Source organism: Desmodus rotundus, chromosome 3 (assembly GCF_022682495.2).
Source record: "Desmodus rotundus isolate HL8 chromosome 3, HLdesRot8A.1, whole genome shotgun sequence".
NCBI classification, from domain to species: Eukaryota; Metazoa; Chordata; class Mammalia; order Chiroptera; family Phyllostomidae; genus Desmodus; species Desmodus rotundus.
This window is the reverse complement of record NC_071389.1, coordinates 68853759-68872706: the sequence shown is the minus strand read 5'-3', so window position 1 is coordinate 68872706 and position 18948 is coordinate 68853759. Positions and strand designations below refer to the sequence as shown.

The following is an 18948-nucleotide window of genomic DNA, read 5'->3' as shown; positions in this document are numbered from 1 at the left end:
AAGAAGTTACAAATAAATGGAAGTACATAACATGCTCATGGGTAGGAAAAATTAACATTTTAAAATATCCGAGATCTGTGCAAACCCAGGGAAGACCTGACCCCAGCAGATCCAGACACCTTCACCATCCCACCACGGAAACCTCAGCGCACAAACAGTGGCAGCAACCCTCAGCGTCCAAGGCCAGGAACCTGCCCTGGTAGGAGCAGGCCCAGCAGCTGTGAGGGCTGCTGCAGGGAAAGGGGTCGGCTGGGTGGACAAGCCCCAGCCGGTCCATACCCCACTGCCCCCAGACCTGCAGCCGAGCCGAGCCATAGAGGATTGAAAAATACTGGCCATACACATTGAGTGACCTCATTTCTCTTCAGGACATTTTGAGTACCATTCAAAAATGTATCAGTGAGGATGGACTGCCCCACCTGCTTCTCTATGGTCCTCTGGGGACAGGAAAGACATCCACCATTCTAGCCTGTGGGAAAAGGCTAGACAAAGACAAAGAATTCACCTCCATGGCTTTGGATCTGAATGCTTCAGATAACTGAGGAATAGATACCGTTTGGGGACCAATCCCGAGCTTTGCTAGCATAAGGACAATATTTAAGAAAGGCTTTAAACTTGTGATACTGAACGAAGCTGATGCCTTGACTCAAGACACCAGGACGCCTTGAGGAGAGTGATTGAGAAATTTACTGAAAATACCAGATTTTGCCTCATCTGTAACTAAGGGCCAAAGAGTATCCCCGCCTTGCAGTCCCTGGACTCCTGAACTCATGGTTCCACACCTGGAATATGTAGAAGAGAGTCGATACAAATGAGGACGGGATGAAAGCACTTGTGACTCTTTCCCGTGGAGACATGTGAGGGGCTCTGAACGTTTTGCAGAGCACCAATATGGCCTTTGGGAAAGTGGCAGAGGAGACCGTGTACCCCTGCGCGGGGCACCTGCTCAAGTCAGACCTCACCGACACTCTGGCCGGGGTGTCGAACCAAGACCTCGCCACAGCCTACAGAAACGTTACGGAGGTGAAGACTCTGACGGCGCTGGCATTACACGATATCCTGACAGAGACTTGTCTCTGCAGACTTTCCATCTTCAGTCTGAATACGTTTATTGACCAAAATGGCGGAAATTGAGAACAGACTTTCTGGTGGCACCAATGAGAAGATTCAGCCGAGTTCCCTCACTGCAGCCTTTCAAGTCACCAGAGCCCTGATTGTCACAGAGGCCCAGATGCTGACTGAGGACCATTTGCTGTGATTTTGAGGCCCAGCAGTGACTAGAGAACAGGGGACGTGGTTACGGGATGGACTGCCACCTGAGGTCAGGTGATGAAGCCACAAGCACGCCCAGTCTTGGAGAATTCTTGTTCCGGGCACGGGTGAGCAGATGTATAAAAAGTACCTTGTTTGTGGCTGTCTGGAGCAGAGATGTACAAAACAGTTTTAACATACAGCTGTCCTACTGCACTGCCCACCTGTGTTCAGGGAAAAAAGCAAACACTTTTATTTCAACCTTCAGGCTTTTACCCTTCAGTTGCTTGGTAACAGGAAGGTAGCCTACCCCACTTCAGTTCTGACACTAACTTTCAAATCTATATGCCCGCCGTCTTCCAACTCAAGATAAACAGAACATTACCAAAATCAAGTATAATCTGTGACTGTCCATGTAGCTAGCTACTTTCAGGGTAGATGTTAACAGATTTCTGGCCAAAACTATTATACTCATAAAATGGACTTGATTCTCTGATTTTAAAAACTGGTCTTTATTTCTCCTCTTGAAGTAGAGGAGTTACCAGCAGGTTCCTAATTGTGGGTAGACACTAAACTTTCAATTTATGCCACTAAGGGCCAGAGGCTGTACAACACCCATGAGTATTTAATGCAGGGAGGGCCCGTGAGAGGCAGCCTGACTCTACACCTGCGCCTGCCGGAGGAACTAGGCCATGTGTGCAAATGTAGCACTTCACAGCAGTCATGCTGCATTTGTATCATTCTTCACAATGGAAATAAAGCAGCTTTGCTAAAAAATAAAACAAAAAAATTAAAAAATAAAATATCCCTACTACCCAAAGCAATCTGTAGATTCACTGTAACCACTATCCAAATACTAATAGTATTCTTCACAGAACTAGAATAAATAATTTTAAAATTTACATGGAACTACAAAAGACCCTGAAGAGCTATGGCAATCTTGAAAGAACAAAGTTGGAGGAATCATACGACCTTATATCAAACTATACTAAAAGGCCGTAGTATCAAAACAGCACGGTACTGGCATTGAAACAGACACATAGAACAATGGAACAGAACAGAGAGCCCAGAAATAAACTCAGACCTATCAGGTCGATTTGTCTATGACAAAGAAGGCAAGAATATACAGTGGGATAAAGACAGTCTATTCAGTCTGAAAGGTGTTAGGAAAACTGATCAGATACACGCAAAAAATACATACAGACCATCTCCTTCCACCCCACACAAGAATAAACTCAAAATGGATTAAAGACTTAAATGTGAGACCTGATACCATAAAACTTCTAGAAGAAAACATAGGCAATAAAAGCTCTGACAATGCTCCTAGTAATAATTTTTCTCACATATCTCCTCAGGCAAGGGAAACAAAAGAAAAAATAAACAAATGAGACTACATCAAACTAAAAAGTTTTTGACAGCAAAGGAAACCATCAACAAAATGAAAACAACCTACTGAATGGGAGAATATATTCACCAATGATACATCCTTATTAATTAATATTCAAATTTTATAAAGAACTCATACAACTCAACACCAAAAACCAAACAATCCAATTAAAAAATGGACAGAGGACCTGAACAGACATTTCTCCAAGGAGGACATTACAGATGGCCAACGGACATATGAAAAGATGCTCAGTATCACTAATCATCTGAGAAATGCAAATTAAAACCACGATAATATATTATCGCCTCATAGCTGTCAGAACGGCTCATCAACAAATCAACAAGTGTTGGCGAGGATGTAGAGAGAAGGGAACCTTCATGCAATGTGGGCGAGACTGCAAATTAGTGCAGCCACTATGAAAAACAGTGTGGAGGTTCCCCCCAAAATTAAAAATAGAATTACCTTATAACCAGCAACTCCACTTCTGGGAATATAACTGAATAAATCCAAACCATTCATTTGAAGAGAGATGCGCACCCCTATGTTCACTGCTGCGTTATTTACAATCGTCAAGGCATGAAGGCAGCCCAGGTGCCCATCAACAGATGATGGATAAAGACATGTCATACACACACACACACACACACACACACAATGGAATATTACCCGGCTATAAAAAGAATGAAATTTTATCATTTGTGACAACATAAATGGACCTAGAGAGTATTATGCTAAGTGAAATAAGTCAGAGAATGACAAACACCTTATGATTTCATTTACATGTGGAATCTAAAGGAAAAATAAATGTACAAACAAAAGAGAAAGAGACTCACAGGTGCAGGGAATAAACTGAGGGTTGCCGGCTAGGAGGGGCTGGAGGGTGGACAAGCCAGGTGAGGAAGTGAGAAGTCACAAAATAGTCACGGGGATATAAAGTACAGCATAGGGAATACAGTTAACAGTATTGCAATAACTGTGTGTGGTGCCAGGGGGGCACTAATCAGGGGTCACTCTGTACATTGCATGAGTACATATCCACTACACAGTACATCGAAAACAAGTATTTTAAAAGGAAACAAAGGGACAACTAGAGGAATAGAATTAGGGAATATTATATGACTACCAGGAAAAAAAAAACTGAGTCATTTAATTATTGCCTTCTGACTTCAGGTTCCTCCTTATTGAGCAAACAAAGTACTATTTTTTTTTAAAGGGTACACATTAGAGGAAGAAGTGTTTAAGGCGAACTGTTAAAAAATAAAATTGTCGCCCTGGCTGGGCAGCTAGCTCAGTTGCTTAGAGCGTCGGCCCAATACACCAAGCTTACAGGTTCGATCTCTGGTCAGGGCACATACAAGAAGCGACCAGTGAATGCACTAATAAGTGGAACACCAAATTCGATTGTTTTTCTCTCCCCTTCCTCTCCGTCTCTAAAACAATTGTTAAAGATGGAATGTTTTACCAAAAAAAAACCCCCCAAAACAAAACAATAAACCTTATGGAATTAGGAAGTGGCCATGCTTTAACAAAGCAAGTTCTCTTTCGTGATGGCTAAGGTGTACTTCTGTCCAAAAGTCAAGATGACTTCCTAAGATCCTTCCAGAAATAAGATTCTGCGATTCTGTTGTAGAACGTCTCCTATTGAGATCAGCATTTCTCTGTGCCTATTAGATGTTAATCAATGTTCTGTGAGGGTTCCGTTTTCAAGCAAGTTTGAGAACTGGAAGTTTGTTCTTATTGTTGGTTTGCTTGTAATCTACCACAACTCTGCCAAAGGGCAACAGGAGTATGAATGTAAGGTCTCCCAAACTCATGTGGTAGAGAATCTTTCTGTGAGGAGCAATCTGGAGCCCCATCTCTGAGCGACACCTCGTGGGGCAAGTTTAGGGGTGCCTGTGCTCCACAAAGCACTCTTGGAAACATTACTGCAGGCTATGTCTTTATACGCTTCGGCTGTCTTCTAGCCTGCTCTATATTCCACAAAGGACGATGGACACATTAAAAACATAAGGAGGGAATATATTTTTTACTTTGAATCAAGAAAGAATTTCTTAAACTAAACCAAAAAAGCATTAAATTCGAAAGATTGATCAATCTACATTAAAATGAACTGTTCATTAAACAATTATCAGATAAACTGAAAGAACAGAGAGATTAGCAACACATAAACGTGACAAAAGACTAGTATGGCAGGCGACCTCCGAGATGGGCCCTGCGACCGGGTGCTCACGCCCTGCTGTTGTCCCACATTGCGCAGGGGGGTGTGCATCACCCACCGCACAGAGCGAGTAAGCAGCGGTATGACTAACGAACGCCATTACCGAGTAAGCAACGGCATGTCACGTCTTAGGTCAGGTTAGTAAAAGACTGCGGCTTCTGTCTTGAGTTTTTTTCTCTCTTGGATCGCTCACCGGGGGGAGCAAGATGCTGTGCTGTAAGCGTCCCTATGAAGAGGTTCACATGGCGAGAAACAGGCCTGCCAGCAATAACGTAAATGATCTTGGAGGGGACTCTAAAGCCCCAAAGCCTTGAGATGATTGTGCCTTTGGCCTACATCTTGACTACAGTCTCCTGAGAAACTCTGAGCCAGAGTCGCCAGCTATGTTACACAGCAAGAGATAAAACTACTACAACCAGCACCCTTAATATGTAAAGAACCATGCACGAATATGAAAAGACATCAACCAAAGAAAAAAAATGGACGAATATTATAAACAGGCTTTTCACAGAAAACACAAAGGTATACATGAATAGATATTCACCTTCATCAATAATCAGGGAAGAGCAAATGAAGACTACACTGAAATGCTATTTTAAATCTCCCAAACTGACAAAAATTGAAAAGCATCACTCCTAAGTGCCGGCCAGGAAACACAGGAGCATAGGTAGCCCTTATACACAACCTGTGGGTGTGTAAAAAGTTACAATCGCTCTGGATGGTACACAACCTGTAGATGTGTAAAAATGTTACAGTCACTCTGGGTGGAAAATGTGGCATTCTCTGTTAAAATTGGATAGAAATATAACTCACAACCCCATAAGTCCAGCCCTGGGTAGATCTCAGAGAAACCCCGGTGTCCACAAACACGCACACGGATGTACGGAGCCTTACTGTTTAGCAGCTGACCCTTGAACAACACGGAGGTTAGGAGCACCCACCTCCCGTGCAGTCGCACATTTACATATAACTTTTGACTCCTCGTAAGTTTAATTATTAATAACCTGCTGTTGACTGGAAGCCTTACTGATAACATGAGCTACAGAAAGAATGCTATGAAAATCACCAGAAAATAGTCACAGGACTGTATTTATCAGTAACTAAGTTTACGTCGTCTGTTTACAAGATGTGCATCAAGTCTTATAGGATAAAAACACTGTAGATGGTGTACTTATTACTAACACTAGACATCGAAAATGAAAAGATAATGTGAAAAAGAAATTCGTATTTATTTACAGGTATCGCAATTCACGCACTAATAGTGAAGCAACAATACGGTTGCTTTACGACAGTCTAGTGTAACTCATAGGATGGCTTCATGGTGGCCTACCCTACACACTAATGAATGAGCCCTTATAAAATTTTTACTGCATACAGTATTACAGTCATATTCAAAATACAGTATTGGAAATTGTTACTTTAAAAAAAAACCACCTGCGATGGTAGGCTAACGAGCACTACCTCCAATTAGGAGACAGGCATACCGTAATTCTTTGAAAGCACACTTATAAAACAGGAGGAAAACGAATACATTATTAATTCTATATTAAATATTACTCACCTTATGCATATGTTAAGCTACCACTTCCAGAAATGTACTACACATGATGTTCTACACAAGGAATAAGCGATCCGACACCAAACCATCACACCGGCTCTTGCCATAGAGTTAGTAGATCAGCGCGTGAAGACACACACACAAACCAAACACGTGTTTACTGGCTGTACAGCATGGTGACCATCTCCTGTTCATTCAGTGGGAGTGGAGCCGCATAAAGGTTTTCATCCTCATTGTCTCCACACTAAGCAGGCTGAGGAGGAGGAGGTCGGTCTTGCTGTCTCAGGGGTGCAGAGGAGGAAGAGATGGAGGAGGTGGGAGGCAAGAGAGGCAGGCACACTCGGTATGACTTTATATAATTTGTCTTTTTTTGCTTCATTTCTCTGAAAATACTTCTATATTGTACGAATGCTTTTTCTGTTTACTTTACCTTGTCTGTCATAGAAGGGCCCATGTCGTCAGAGAAGTCAAAAGTAGTCTTGAATAATTAGAACGCTTCTTCCAAATTGTCTAATGTCAACTTGTCTCCTGGCGCCGCCCCTTCCATCTCCTCCCTCAACACCTGGCATTGGATTGGAAGCGCTCGTCTTCTGTTCATTCCTCCGGTTGGTGTCATTAGCTCTTGAATTTCTCCAAGATCCGCATCTTGAAACCCTTCACACACACACACACTCACACACGCTCACCTTTTTTAGTTACTGTTTTGCCATATGCACAATCTTTCATGATTTCCTTAATGGGCTCTGTCATAAATGCTGTGAGGTCGTGCACATCTGGACAGCTTTCTCCATCGAGGATTTGTTTCAGGCTTGATGGCTTTCGTAGCTTTTTCTGGAACTATGATGGCATCTTCAATGGTGTAATCCTTCCCACTTTCATGGTGTTCTATCGGTTCTCTTCCACAGTGCTGACAATCTTTTCTGGAGGACCATGGGTAATGAACCTTAAAGGTCCTTATGACTCCCTATCTTGAGGCTGAATAAAGACATTGTTTGGGGCCAGGCAGAGCACTCGGACATCTTTGGCATTGAATTCATAAAATTCTGGGTAGCCCAGAGCACTGTCCAATACCAAAAGAACTTTAGAAGGCAGTCCCTTATTGGGAAGGTACTTCCTGACTTCAGGGACGAAGTACTGATGGAACCAATCCAGAAAAAGGGTTCTCGGTGTTCAGGTCTTATTGTGTACAACCAGAAGACTGGCAGCTGGTGTTTATCTTTTCCCTTCAAGGCCCAGAGGTCCCCAGCTTATAGATAAGGGCAGTTCTGATTATAAACCAGTCTGCAATTGCACAAACAGCAGTGTTAGCCTATCCCTTCCTACCTTAGACCTTGGAGCTCGCTTCTCTTACTTACCAATAATAAAATCCCTCTGTGCCGCCCCCACCCCCCACTGCCAGAACAGGGCACTTTCATCTGCATTAAAAACCTGTGCAGGCAGATAGTCTTTCTCCTTAATTACTTTTTTAAAAAAATTTTATTGTTATTCAATTACAGTTGTATGCCTTTTCTCCCCATCCCTCCACCCCACCCCAGCTTAATTACTTTCTTAATGGCGTCTGGGAACTTTGCTCCCTGTTCATCAGCAGAAGCTTCTTCTTCTGTTACCTTGATATTTTTGAAAGTCAAGCCTCTTTCTAAAATAATCAACCCATCATTTGCTGGCATTAAATTCTTCAGCCTTAGATCCGTCACCTTCCTTTCACATCAAGTTGCCATGCAATGACTTCATTTTTTCTCAAATAATACTGAAGTCCGAGCAGCTTGGTCTGCCCAGGTGAGTGAGGGGAAAGGTATACTCGTGGAGGTGGAGCGGACGACTTCGATACTCCGACCTGGAGACCAGCCAAGGGAAGAGGCTGGAGAACACAGCAGGAGTTGTGCCGTCACTTGCTGGAGCGCACACTCTGCTGAGTATTAAACAGTCCTGGTAGGATCCTTCTCCTCACATCTCTTCAATGTACTAGACAGACCACCCTCGACCGCAGAATAAGTTGCCAAATAAAGCAAAACTTTAAAAAGCAGCTAAATGGCCATTACTACACAAGGGACTATGTCCCCAAACACCTGTGTCTACCCATGCCCTCTTCCAGCACCCCCTAGAGCAGGGTAAGACATTTCTTTGGAGGATGAAGAGGGGTCTCCCTCAGCTTGGTTACCCAGGTCCCTCTTTGACTCAAGGACTCACAAAACCAAAGAAGATCGCCGAACCTGAAATAACAGCAAATCTATAGTAAAGCCCTTCAGCTTTTGTCCTCAGTGCTCACACAACAAATGCATTGCAAGGGGTCACACGTGGTTTCTGAGATAAACCATATGTATAAAAACATATACGATTAACCAGTTGTACTCTTTCTGGAATTACTGTTTACCAACCAGTATGGAGATATTTCAGTATTTAACATTACCTATGGCTGTATCACTGTGCACGGCCGAGTATCGGTCCTGCTCACAGAGTATGACACCATCTCTACAGAGCTCAAAACCACGGGAAGTTAATCAGGTTGAGGAAAAAATACCCATGTGGAAAAACTAAGAAAAACAATAAAGATAAAATCCAGGATTAATGGTTATCCTTGAAGGAGGAGATGGTAATTTTCTTGTTCTTAAGTTGGGTGATAGATCTGTTTATTTTATTATGGTTTATAAAATATATATATATTTATTTTCCACAAAAAGTTCTCAGGGTTGACATTGTGGGTTTACCAAATCAGCTCATTGCAACTTCCTATTCTCTACAATGCATTCGCCATCTTACTCACAAAAACGAGCAAGAAATCATGTCAAATACTAAAATTGTGCTGAAATCAAGACAATTATATCTGTAGAGTTTCTTGACTGTAGCTGAAGAAAGAAATGAGGATAATTTTATTCTTATTTTTAGCACCTAGGTCATTTGTCCATTACATTTTCTCTGAAATGCTGACAACATTATCTAGTACTTTTAAGAGCTATTGAAGTTATTACCTGAATTTACTCTCCAACCCCCAGTCTTCTGGCATCTCTTACACTTGTTATAGTTTCTTAGGTCACTAACAGGGATTCTACTTGGAAATATATTTGCTTTCAGGTGCACGACCTTATTGAAATGGTTTGGTTTTTATCATTTTCCACCTAAACTAACACCTTCTTCACAAAGAAAATCTATCCTTTTCAACAAGTCCAAAGATATTTTGCTTTTGTTAATATTATTGTGAGGATGTTATCTTTCCCCAACAAGTAGGATTTGACTTCCCTGATCTTAGTTCCGAAAGTAAAAGCCCTTTAGTTTGTTGACAGTTTCCTGCTGTTCTGTTGCGCCCCCACCAGCAGCTTGGCATGGATCTCCACGTTTTCATCTCAACAGTCTCAATCCCTCATTGTTCAGGATCAAGCAGCTACTCAGAGTCTTATACAAGCCCTTTTAAAAAGATGAATCCTCTGAAATTAAGACTTGCTAAAATGACAGATACGATACTACTTATGACAAATAGAAGACAAGGGTGCTCCCTCTAACTGATCAGAAATTCAGGTGGAAGCACAGGGAGTGCCGACCGGTGTGTGGCTAGATCACCTACGTGGTAGAGGGAGAGTTCTTACGGACGCAGAGGATCAGGTGGTGCAAAAGGGAAGTCTGCGCAACACAGCTACTGGAGAACAAAGGGTTTAAAATCCTAAAATCCAAATCACTACACTCAGCTTATATTCACAGTAAAAAAAGATTGCTCAAAACAGATGCTTCCACTTATGTAACTTGCCATCTACTTTATAGTATCGGGAATTTACCACATTCAGGAACAAAAGCTTTAGTTTACATAACAATAAGAGATAACACACTATATACCTCAAGTGACCATGAAAAGATTGTTTTATTCCATGAAAATATTCTCACCAGAGAACACTATCTTAAACAAAGCATTTACCATCAAGAAATCAACATGTGCACAAAGAGTAGAAATTATTGAAAAAAACTGAAGGTTTTTTTTTGACAATTCACATATTTAAAATTTAAGAATGATTTAAGAATGATTTAAACTGTGCAAGTACAAATGTCCTTCCTATTGTAATAACCCATATACAGGTTGCACTATTCCACATGAAGGAACTTGCCTCCTACGGAAGCAAATCCTGCTTTTAGAAAAACAAACAGTAGCTTGAAAAGAACAGTTAGTCCTTACAAGAAAACCTTAAACTTTGCCCTCTGTGGCTGCTAGCCAAAAAAACACAAGCACTTCAGGCTTTGTACAGAAGACAAACACAGCCAGATCACATTTCCTCCTCATTGCTAACCTTTAAAATACAAATAGCACTAGGATTTAAAACTACTGTATGTAGTCTGTCAGTATTGAATAATGTCACATTATATAAATAACCCTGTAACAAGATTCAAAATCTAAACTTTATAGTTTACTAGCCTCAAAAGTAATACACTACATGTCAGCTGTGTACAAGGGCAGACTTGATCTTATGAAGGCATTAACTTTCACACAATTGTCATTTAACTTTAGTATAACTGGTAGTACAATTCAAATAACACTGGGCAAAAGTTATTAAAGCAGTCACACAGCTTCTAAAATATTGCTTAAAATCCAACAATACACAGACCATTTCACATCTCTTTCTTCCCTCAAAATAGTAAAGAACCAAATTAATGAAGCTTCCACTGTTAGAAATACCCCCCCACCCCACCCATTTCTCTGTTAAACACCACTAAGAAATTAGTTAGAGTACAAGTCATTAACAGAAATACAAATGCGAGGCAGGACAACAGGGGCAATAGGGCACTAACGACAATTATATTTACAAGTATAAACATACAGAAAGTTCCATTTTACAAGTAAAAGTGCACATAAATCATTACGAAGTTTCACTAACTTTTATCTCGTTCAAACAAAATCATCACTTGGAAACAGACAATCACTGTAATAATCAAACGAGAACATGGTAACCCCAAATTAAAAGACCATGGGGGGGGGCATCTATAAAACGTCTCATAAAAACACTGAGTAAAGTCAAATGGACTCGAACGTGTCTTTAGTTTGATGCGTAAATGTGAAGATGCACCATCAAACATGGTAGAGCTCTAAAAGCCACGTACCGAGGCTACGTCGGCAGCTGCAGCAGCCCCGCAGAGTTAAAAGAGGTCACACTGAGCTGACACACAAGCCCTTTGTGGGATACTGTAGTGGTAGTGTTGGCAATCAACAGATTTAGGCACTCTAGTTTAAGGCAGCATTTGAATGGAAGCAGCTGACTTCTGACAACAGTCCTTTGTCTTGAGGTGGTGAGTTATCTTCTGTGTTTATTATGCCAGGATTTCAGTGCTGACTATAGATTCTTCCCAGACTGAGGTGCTGAAGATGTATGACGCTTCAAAGAGTTCTTTCAACTGGGCTGTAGGCTAGAGCACAGATGTTTTCTTTTTCTTATCATAAATACTTCAGGTTCACAAACTATTTCTTCGTAATGCCAAAACTGGAATGTTTTGCAGTGGAGAAGTTATAGCAGCATACAAAGACACTAGGATGGAAACATTAGTGCTGGAGATGTCTGACAAAGTGGTTCGCACTACAAACGTAAGACAAAACTAAAGCTTTGACAAGAACAAGGGCTTCTAACAACATGCCTGAAAAATCTAGCCCAATCACTCTACACATGCGACAGGATGTTAAGCAAACACAGAAGTGGCGCAGGCAGACACTGACAAATGGCAAGGGCTCTAACAGACAATGGATCTACAAGCCAATTAAAACAGAGCTGGGACAGAGATGGTCCTGGTGGGACAGCCACATGTAAGACACATTTAATGACAGCTCTGCATTCTTTCTGATATGGACATCAGTAAATAAATGGAAAAATGTTAGCCATTGTTGCTTTTTCCCCCCCTTTCACGTGAACAATTGTGAATGAGGAATTTAAGGACTCACAATGATTTTTTAAAACAGTGTCTGGAACTGCGAATGAAGTTAGTAAAAATAACGATGTCTGCATGCACTCATGCAACTTGCTTCTCTCACTCTCTCTGAGCCTGACAACTCTAACACCCTCCCCCCGAAAGCAGCTGCATGTAACCTCCTTCAACATCTTGCCCATTTCCTCAGAAACCCTCTTCAGGAACCTGCAGTCCAGGAGGAAAAAGAAAAGAACAATTACTGAAGACCTTTGGTAAGACCAAAAGGGGTGTTCAGTTTCAAGTGTCTGTCCCAAATGTCCCTAAGCTCATTTTATAGTCAGCTACTGAAAACACCAGAAAAATGTGGAACATGAGCAAAATTAATGACCAGTCTCGTAGCTGCTTCCTCACTTAATTGGAAAAAAGAATCTATCCTAATAATTGATGATTAGGCTAACATGAGGAAATGCTCTAAATGGTGGTACAGATATCTTCCTCCAACCCAGTCGAAAAAGCTGTTTTTCTTTTCAAAGTAAGATGTGCCAGTACATCACCATTCAAGATTTCCTCTCTACCTTAGCTCATTTGAAGTCTATTTTCCTACTATCACTGCTAAATGCTAAATAACCACTAAAGCGATATTCCTTCCCCAAAGGCATTTTCCAAATAAAAAATACAAGCATTGGATTAATTTGGAAGGAAGCTTGTACATTACTGAAAATTACTAGTAAGCCTGAAAATATTTTCAGGTCTCAAAAGAAAGCCATTTTATTCACCGAAGAGCTAGACCAGGTTACTTTGTAGGTCTCTTGATTCACCTACTACTATGATAGATTTTGTGCTAAGTAGTTATTCTCTTCTTTTAGAAAATCAAAGTTAAGAATAAAGAGGAAAATGAAAATGGTTATATTCTTATTTCATCCAGTTAGCCAACTATTATTACTTGTCTTCTTGGAGACTATAGCTAAATTCGAACTCCTATACCAAACCGCTCATTTGGGAGTTAGCTTTCCACAGCACTTCAGAGCAGTTTTACTTATTTGAATTCACTACAGTCACTGGGTTTTCTGAAGTCAAGTGTGTACGTGCGTGCGTTGGGGGGAGCTTTTATTTATGGATTCCTGCCCAAGGTCAAATTCTATGATTTTTAAGGCAGAAAAACACAAATCCTTCACACAGACTCAAGCAGGACATAAAGCAAAAGGCACCAATTAAGCTTCACACCAACATCACTCAAATGGTAAAGCGCCAACGAGAAGAGTTTCTTGTGGTAATATTCACATCTTTAAGATCGAGCCTACATTCAGCTCACACAGTGAACAGTAAATCTTGGATGCCTTTAGGTTTTCTTATGTTTTCCCACCCGTTGAATGTGGTTTCATTGTAAGTTATCATTCCTAGTCATACATATCACAAAGCTGCCTGCTTAGTTTAGATGTAAGTTACTGCACCTTTACTGTTTTTCTCTAGAGTCACATCTATGTACGATGTAGGAACGTAGCCTTCTTCGCCATTCTGTCTCCGAGCTCTTGTCCATCCATCACCTTTGTCCTCCTCAATAATGTACAGGACTTCACCTTCTTTCATTGCCAGAGTACCTTCATTGTGTCCTGGATAAGAGTTTTCACAGTACAAGCATAATTTAAGCACAGTAATAATTTCAAATAAGTTACAAATACAATTGACAAAACACCATGATGAAACCCTACTAGATTTCCATGTACCGAGGCCCACTGACTCTCATTAGGAACATCTCTTTGATACTTTGTAGTCTACCCAACACTTCCTTACACACTGTCTCATCTGAACTGCACAATAACCCTGTGAGGCTGGCATTAATATCGCCCCCATGGAACAGATGACGTGTAAGCCACAATGATACTGTATGATTTGCAAGGGTACTCTAACTCCTATCTCACTACTTCAACTTTTTTCCCAAACTTGAGTGGTGTTGTTATGAAGAAAATTCATGAGATGTGTATCAGGAACACAGTAACACAACAGAGACAGGGTGGGAAAATGTAGGCTGAAGAGAGCAGAGAAAAAACTCGGGCTCAACTTTGGTGATCCTTCCCTGTTCTCTAGATTACATTATAGCAAGATCTTATTTAATATTGTTTTCTCAGAATGAGAAGTAACTGAAGACTTTACTCGATTTTAAAACCAATACAATGGACAGTGCCTTAAATCGCATACCATTTTACAACTTATTTGTAAAGGTGTTACTGTGCTCCTCTGTGATCTGAAGATTTTTCACAGTCCTTTTGCCAGAAGAGAGGGAAGGGTAGCTAAAAATCTGCAGGAGAGGACCACTGTGACTTCCTCCCCTCACACGGTCTGTCATCCAGCGATCACAGAGGAAAATACGGCAGACTCACAAGCCACCATATTCTCTCCTTCTCTCACCTGAAAACGTGGCCTACAGAGTCGGGATGTAGTGGTGGAGACTCAGGTATGCCATCGGCCCTGTGCCCGTCTCTCACTGTTAGCAAGTTACAAGGAAAAGCCTGAAGTGACATCCACCAGCCTTCTACTTCCTGGGTTGCGCTACACGCTCACACTGCTTCAACTTTAACGAGTACATGTAGCACTAGTAAGACCTCTGGGGGAAATTCTGTATTAGAATGCTGATGACACAGATAATTTCCTTTCACGTTCATGTATGGAAGGTAAATGTCTGTATTTGTAAAACAGTTGAATAAAAACATCCACACGAATGAACCAGGCATATAATTATCTGACAAAGTATTATTAAGCTGAGGACACTAAAGTACACAGCTCTTGTATGTAGGCTTTAAGGAATCGATTTTATCATATATATTAGAAAAAGCATACCATCGAAAGGGTAAATAGCTTTGCAGTGTCCAATAGCAGGCAAGGGGTCATCATCTTCAAATTCATCATCGAACTCATTGTGGTGGCCATGCTGTTCAGGCGGCCCGCGAACCTCCTGGTTTGCATCATCCGTGTAGCTTCCCTCGGGACTACAGAACAGAAAATTATTTCTGATCAGGTATCACAAACGCAGGAATTTTTTGTATTATCTACAAGTTGATCTCAGGATCAATTCAGAGAATTAAGTATTAATTATTATAGCTCCATACTAAACCTTTGTTTTCTTAACTCTGGCTACGTGTGTGTGTTTGTTGCTTCTTAAATTTTCTAAAATTTAAAATTTAAAAGACTACAATGTTCTAGAAACATAGCATTGTGTTAATGACGATGTCTCACTATCACCAGGTCCAGAGAAATTATAAAGATGTACTGGATCCTTGTTCTTCATCATCTTGGATTCATAGCTCCCTCTTTTGTCAAGAGGACCCTAAAATTCCTTACGGGACCCACCCAGATCCACGTTTGGTTAACAGGTTTCGGGTGGAATTGTTCGGTCCTGGCTCCCAAGGGCCTGTCTTAGCACAGCACTCATATGGTCAGAGTGAAGAGTTCACAAGTGGGCCTGTAACCCAATCAGATGTAAGAGATGCACAGACACCTTTCCTTGGAACTGTTGAAAGAGAAGCTCCCTTCCTTTTCCACTTGACTTGAACCTGGAGAAATAGGAGTCTAATGCTTTGAAAGATTACCCTATGAGGCATTAAACTGAAGCCAATACAGTGGAAGGCAGACCGTGAGGTGGAGAGAAACTGAGTCCTGAGATATATCATCTGAACTCCTAGATTAAGCTCTCCCTGAAGTCAGCTAATAGTACCTCCTTTTAGTTTAAGCCAGTATGGGCAGAATATTTCCTTCTGTCACTAAAAGCCAAAAGACTCCTAGTAAAGTTAATTTCCAATTTATTATGTTATCTCCTAAATTAGTAACTTAGAAAATCCCAAAAAGTAGGTAATCCGAAGGCAATATTTTCTTTAAAAGGTTTTAAATCAAGAGAGAAAAATGTTAATAATTTGTTGACGAATCAAATGATTAAGTACGATTTTAATAATGGGGAAATCTACATGATTCGATTAGCAGCATTTTCTGTATGCCTAGAAGATATGTTCTTAAATAACACAAGCCAAATAGACTGCATTATTAAAACCTAGGTTTTAACAAAACCCAGTGTATTTTGGGATATCTCTTGATATACTGAAGATGTATACTCTTTCAGAAAATGATAATGGAGAAAAGGAAGTAATATTTGTTAAGAACATACCCCTACTGGGTATTTTACTATTAGGTGTTTTATGTACATTACTTCATTTATTGCTAATAATCCTGTATGAGGAGTATTTTAATCTTTTTTTTTTTAATCTGAGGAAACAGAGAACATCAAAAATGAACTTGCTCAAATTATTGTGTATTTTTAAGGAGTAAACCAAGATTTCTCAAGTTCTTCTCTAAGGTGAAGTCTAATTTGTTGCACTTTATTATAAAAAAGAAAAAGATATATATATATATATATATATATATTACAAAGAGGGAAATGCAACAAATGGTGTGGAAACTTAGCAAAATGCCTCTTAGCTTTGGTCCAAACTAACAATATACATTTGTTTCTTAACAAAACTTTGAGCGAGATGAGTTAACTTTTTCCTTGGCATTAGCTACAGGATTCCGTCTACTTTAAGGGAACCTTCCTGGGCCTAAGGAGCCCGTGCGTCCACACTGCAGCTCCAAGGCTTGTCTACGTTCCTACCTCTATTTCTACATGCGTGACGAACTAGTGCTGAGCAGCGATCTGAAATTTCATACCTCACCTACAGCTACTGTAAAGAAACAGAAAATTGTTTAGGTTCAAAAGACTAATGTTATTAAAAGCCAAACTTTTAGATGAGAGAGGAAGAAAAAAAAATTATATGAAGTTCAGAAAAAAAAGTGAGCAAAGTTTGGGGGAAAAGAAGATACAAAATACAAAAAATGACCTTTCTCGCCCCTGCGTTACAAGGTGGTTTATGTCACTGCTATGTCTTCTGTCTCCTCTCCCACCTGTTTTGCCTTCAACTTCAGAGAGCCACGCCTTAGGGAAAGAATAGGTAAAACTGAGCTTAATAAGCACTTTTAAAAGCTCATAAAATATTCTACATTTAAATTGTGCTTTCAGTTTTGATGATTATGTAATTCTTAGAGAAGGGAAATCTTTATTCCAATTTGGTCAATGATCTACTTTATGGCTAATAAAAAAATAGTTTAAATGTTCAGTTTTATATATTGTTTTAAATTTAAAAAACCTTTAACAAAGGACTGAACATTAGATACCATATGACACCTTACTTTCAGATCATGAACCCTAAAATTAAATAAATATTTGAAGATAATTCTAGCAAAAACCAATCTATGATAATGGAGCTTATACAAATGAATTTATCTCAGACAACTTCTAGATAACAACCCTACCTCATTCTTGTGGATCTCCATTCTCAGGCGGTCAATATTATTCATGGTCTCTGCTAATTTAGGCTGCAAACTCCCTGGGTCCCCCATTTGTGGATTTTTCTCATATACATCTTTCATTTTGTTGAGTGCCTCTCTGGAAACAAAAAGGAAGCCATAACATTAAATAGTCACTCTGTATGTTCCCACATAAACAAATTCCATGTACTTCTGGGGACTCACATGCAGCCTAATCTGAAAGATTCACATCTCTTTTAGTTAAAAATTACCCGATTAAAGATAATCTGACAAAGTATATAGAGTTTGTAATTTATGTAGACAGTTCTTTAAATCATTTGAAATATCAAAAACAAAAGAGATTTAATTTCTCAGTTCTTGCTTCCTGAATGAGAAAACACACGCACACAATATATATAAAGTATGTTTAATCAAAGGCTGGGAAATATTCCTCAATATTCTTAAATTCATCATATCCCATATCAAACTCATGATCCCGAGACACATTATTCCACCTTTTCTTAGTTCACAGCATCACTGTCCTCCCACCCAACTATGCTAGAAATAGAAATGCATCTTTAACTTGCCCTCCTACCTCTCAATTCAGTTTTGACTCAATCAGCTCTCCTGGACTCTAACATCAGACATTATTGACTTACACTTCTTAATCCTCTTTTCCTTCTTGATCTCCTGGAGGATCATTTTCTTTTTGTTCCTCCTCACCCCTTCTGTCTCATAATCCTCTCTGGCTCCTTCTCTTCCTCTGTTCATCCTTTAAGTGCGTCTTACACAGAATGACACAGGTTTCTTCTCACCGAATCTTATACTCCTTCTTCAGAATGATCTTGTTTTGTTTTTCCAGTTTTATTAAGATTTAATTGACTTACTGCTTTAATATCACCTATCTTCAGATGATGCTCAAATATATATCTTTAGTCATTCTCTCCTAAGTTCTAGATTTAATTCCAAATACAACTAGTTCCCTCAACATCTCTCACCTGGAATATTATAAAGTCCTCTAATTGGTCTTCCTGCTGCCAATGTCTTGCTATACAATCTACTCCTCATAAAGTTTCCAATTATCTTTCTTTGAAATATAAAGGCGACAGTATCACCCACTCTCTCAACAACTTTTGGTGACTCTCCAATACCTACAGAATTCTACAAAAAAGCATTTAAGACTTTATATAATTCATCCTATACCTTTTTAGCCTCATCTTCTGCTATTACACGCCACACAATTTCTAATCAAGTCTCCCTGACCTAGCTAATTCCAGGCCATGCAAAAACATTCACATTTCTGTGTTTTTATTCTTGTTTTCCCCTCTTCCTTAA

The 18948-nt window shown here is 40.0% G+C and overlaps 1 protein-coding gene and 1 pseudogene across 4 annotated transcripts in view; one reads left to right on the top strand and one right to left on the bottom strand.

The window, feature by feature from the left end:
* Positions 1 to 452: 452 nt before the first annotated feature.
* LOC112309160 (replication factor C subunit 5 pseudogene) lies at positions 453 to 1517 on the top strand (annotated as a pseudogene).
* An 8725-nt stretch (positions 1518 to 10242) lies between these two features.
* The window catches only part of FNBP1L (formin binding protein 1 like), a 107203-nt gene continuing 98497 nt past the window's right edge, over positions 10243 to 18948 (bottom strand). For 3 of the 4 annotated variants that reach the window (XM_045199430.2, XM_024565319.4, XM_045199429.2), the window contains 4 exons: positions 17620 to 17752; positions 17148 to 17242; positions 15121 to 15269; positions 10243 to 13895 (listed from right to left, as the gene is read on the bottom strand). In XM_045199430.2, the coding sequence (XP_045055365.1) occupies positions 13717 to 13895; positions 15121 to 15269; positions 17148 to 17242; positions 17620 to 17752 (556 nt within the window). In that variant the 3' untranslated portion in view covers positions 10243 to 13716. The remainder of the gene's footprint in view (positions 13896 to 15120; positions 15270 to 17147; positions 17243 to 17619; positions 17753 to 18948) is intronic. The other variant, XM_024565320.3, reaches the window with a different exon arrangement.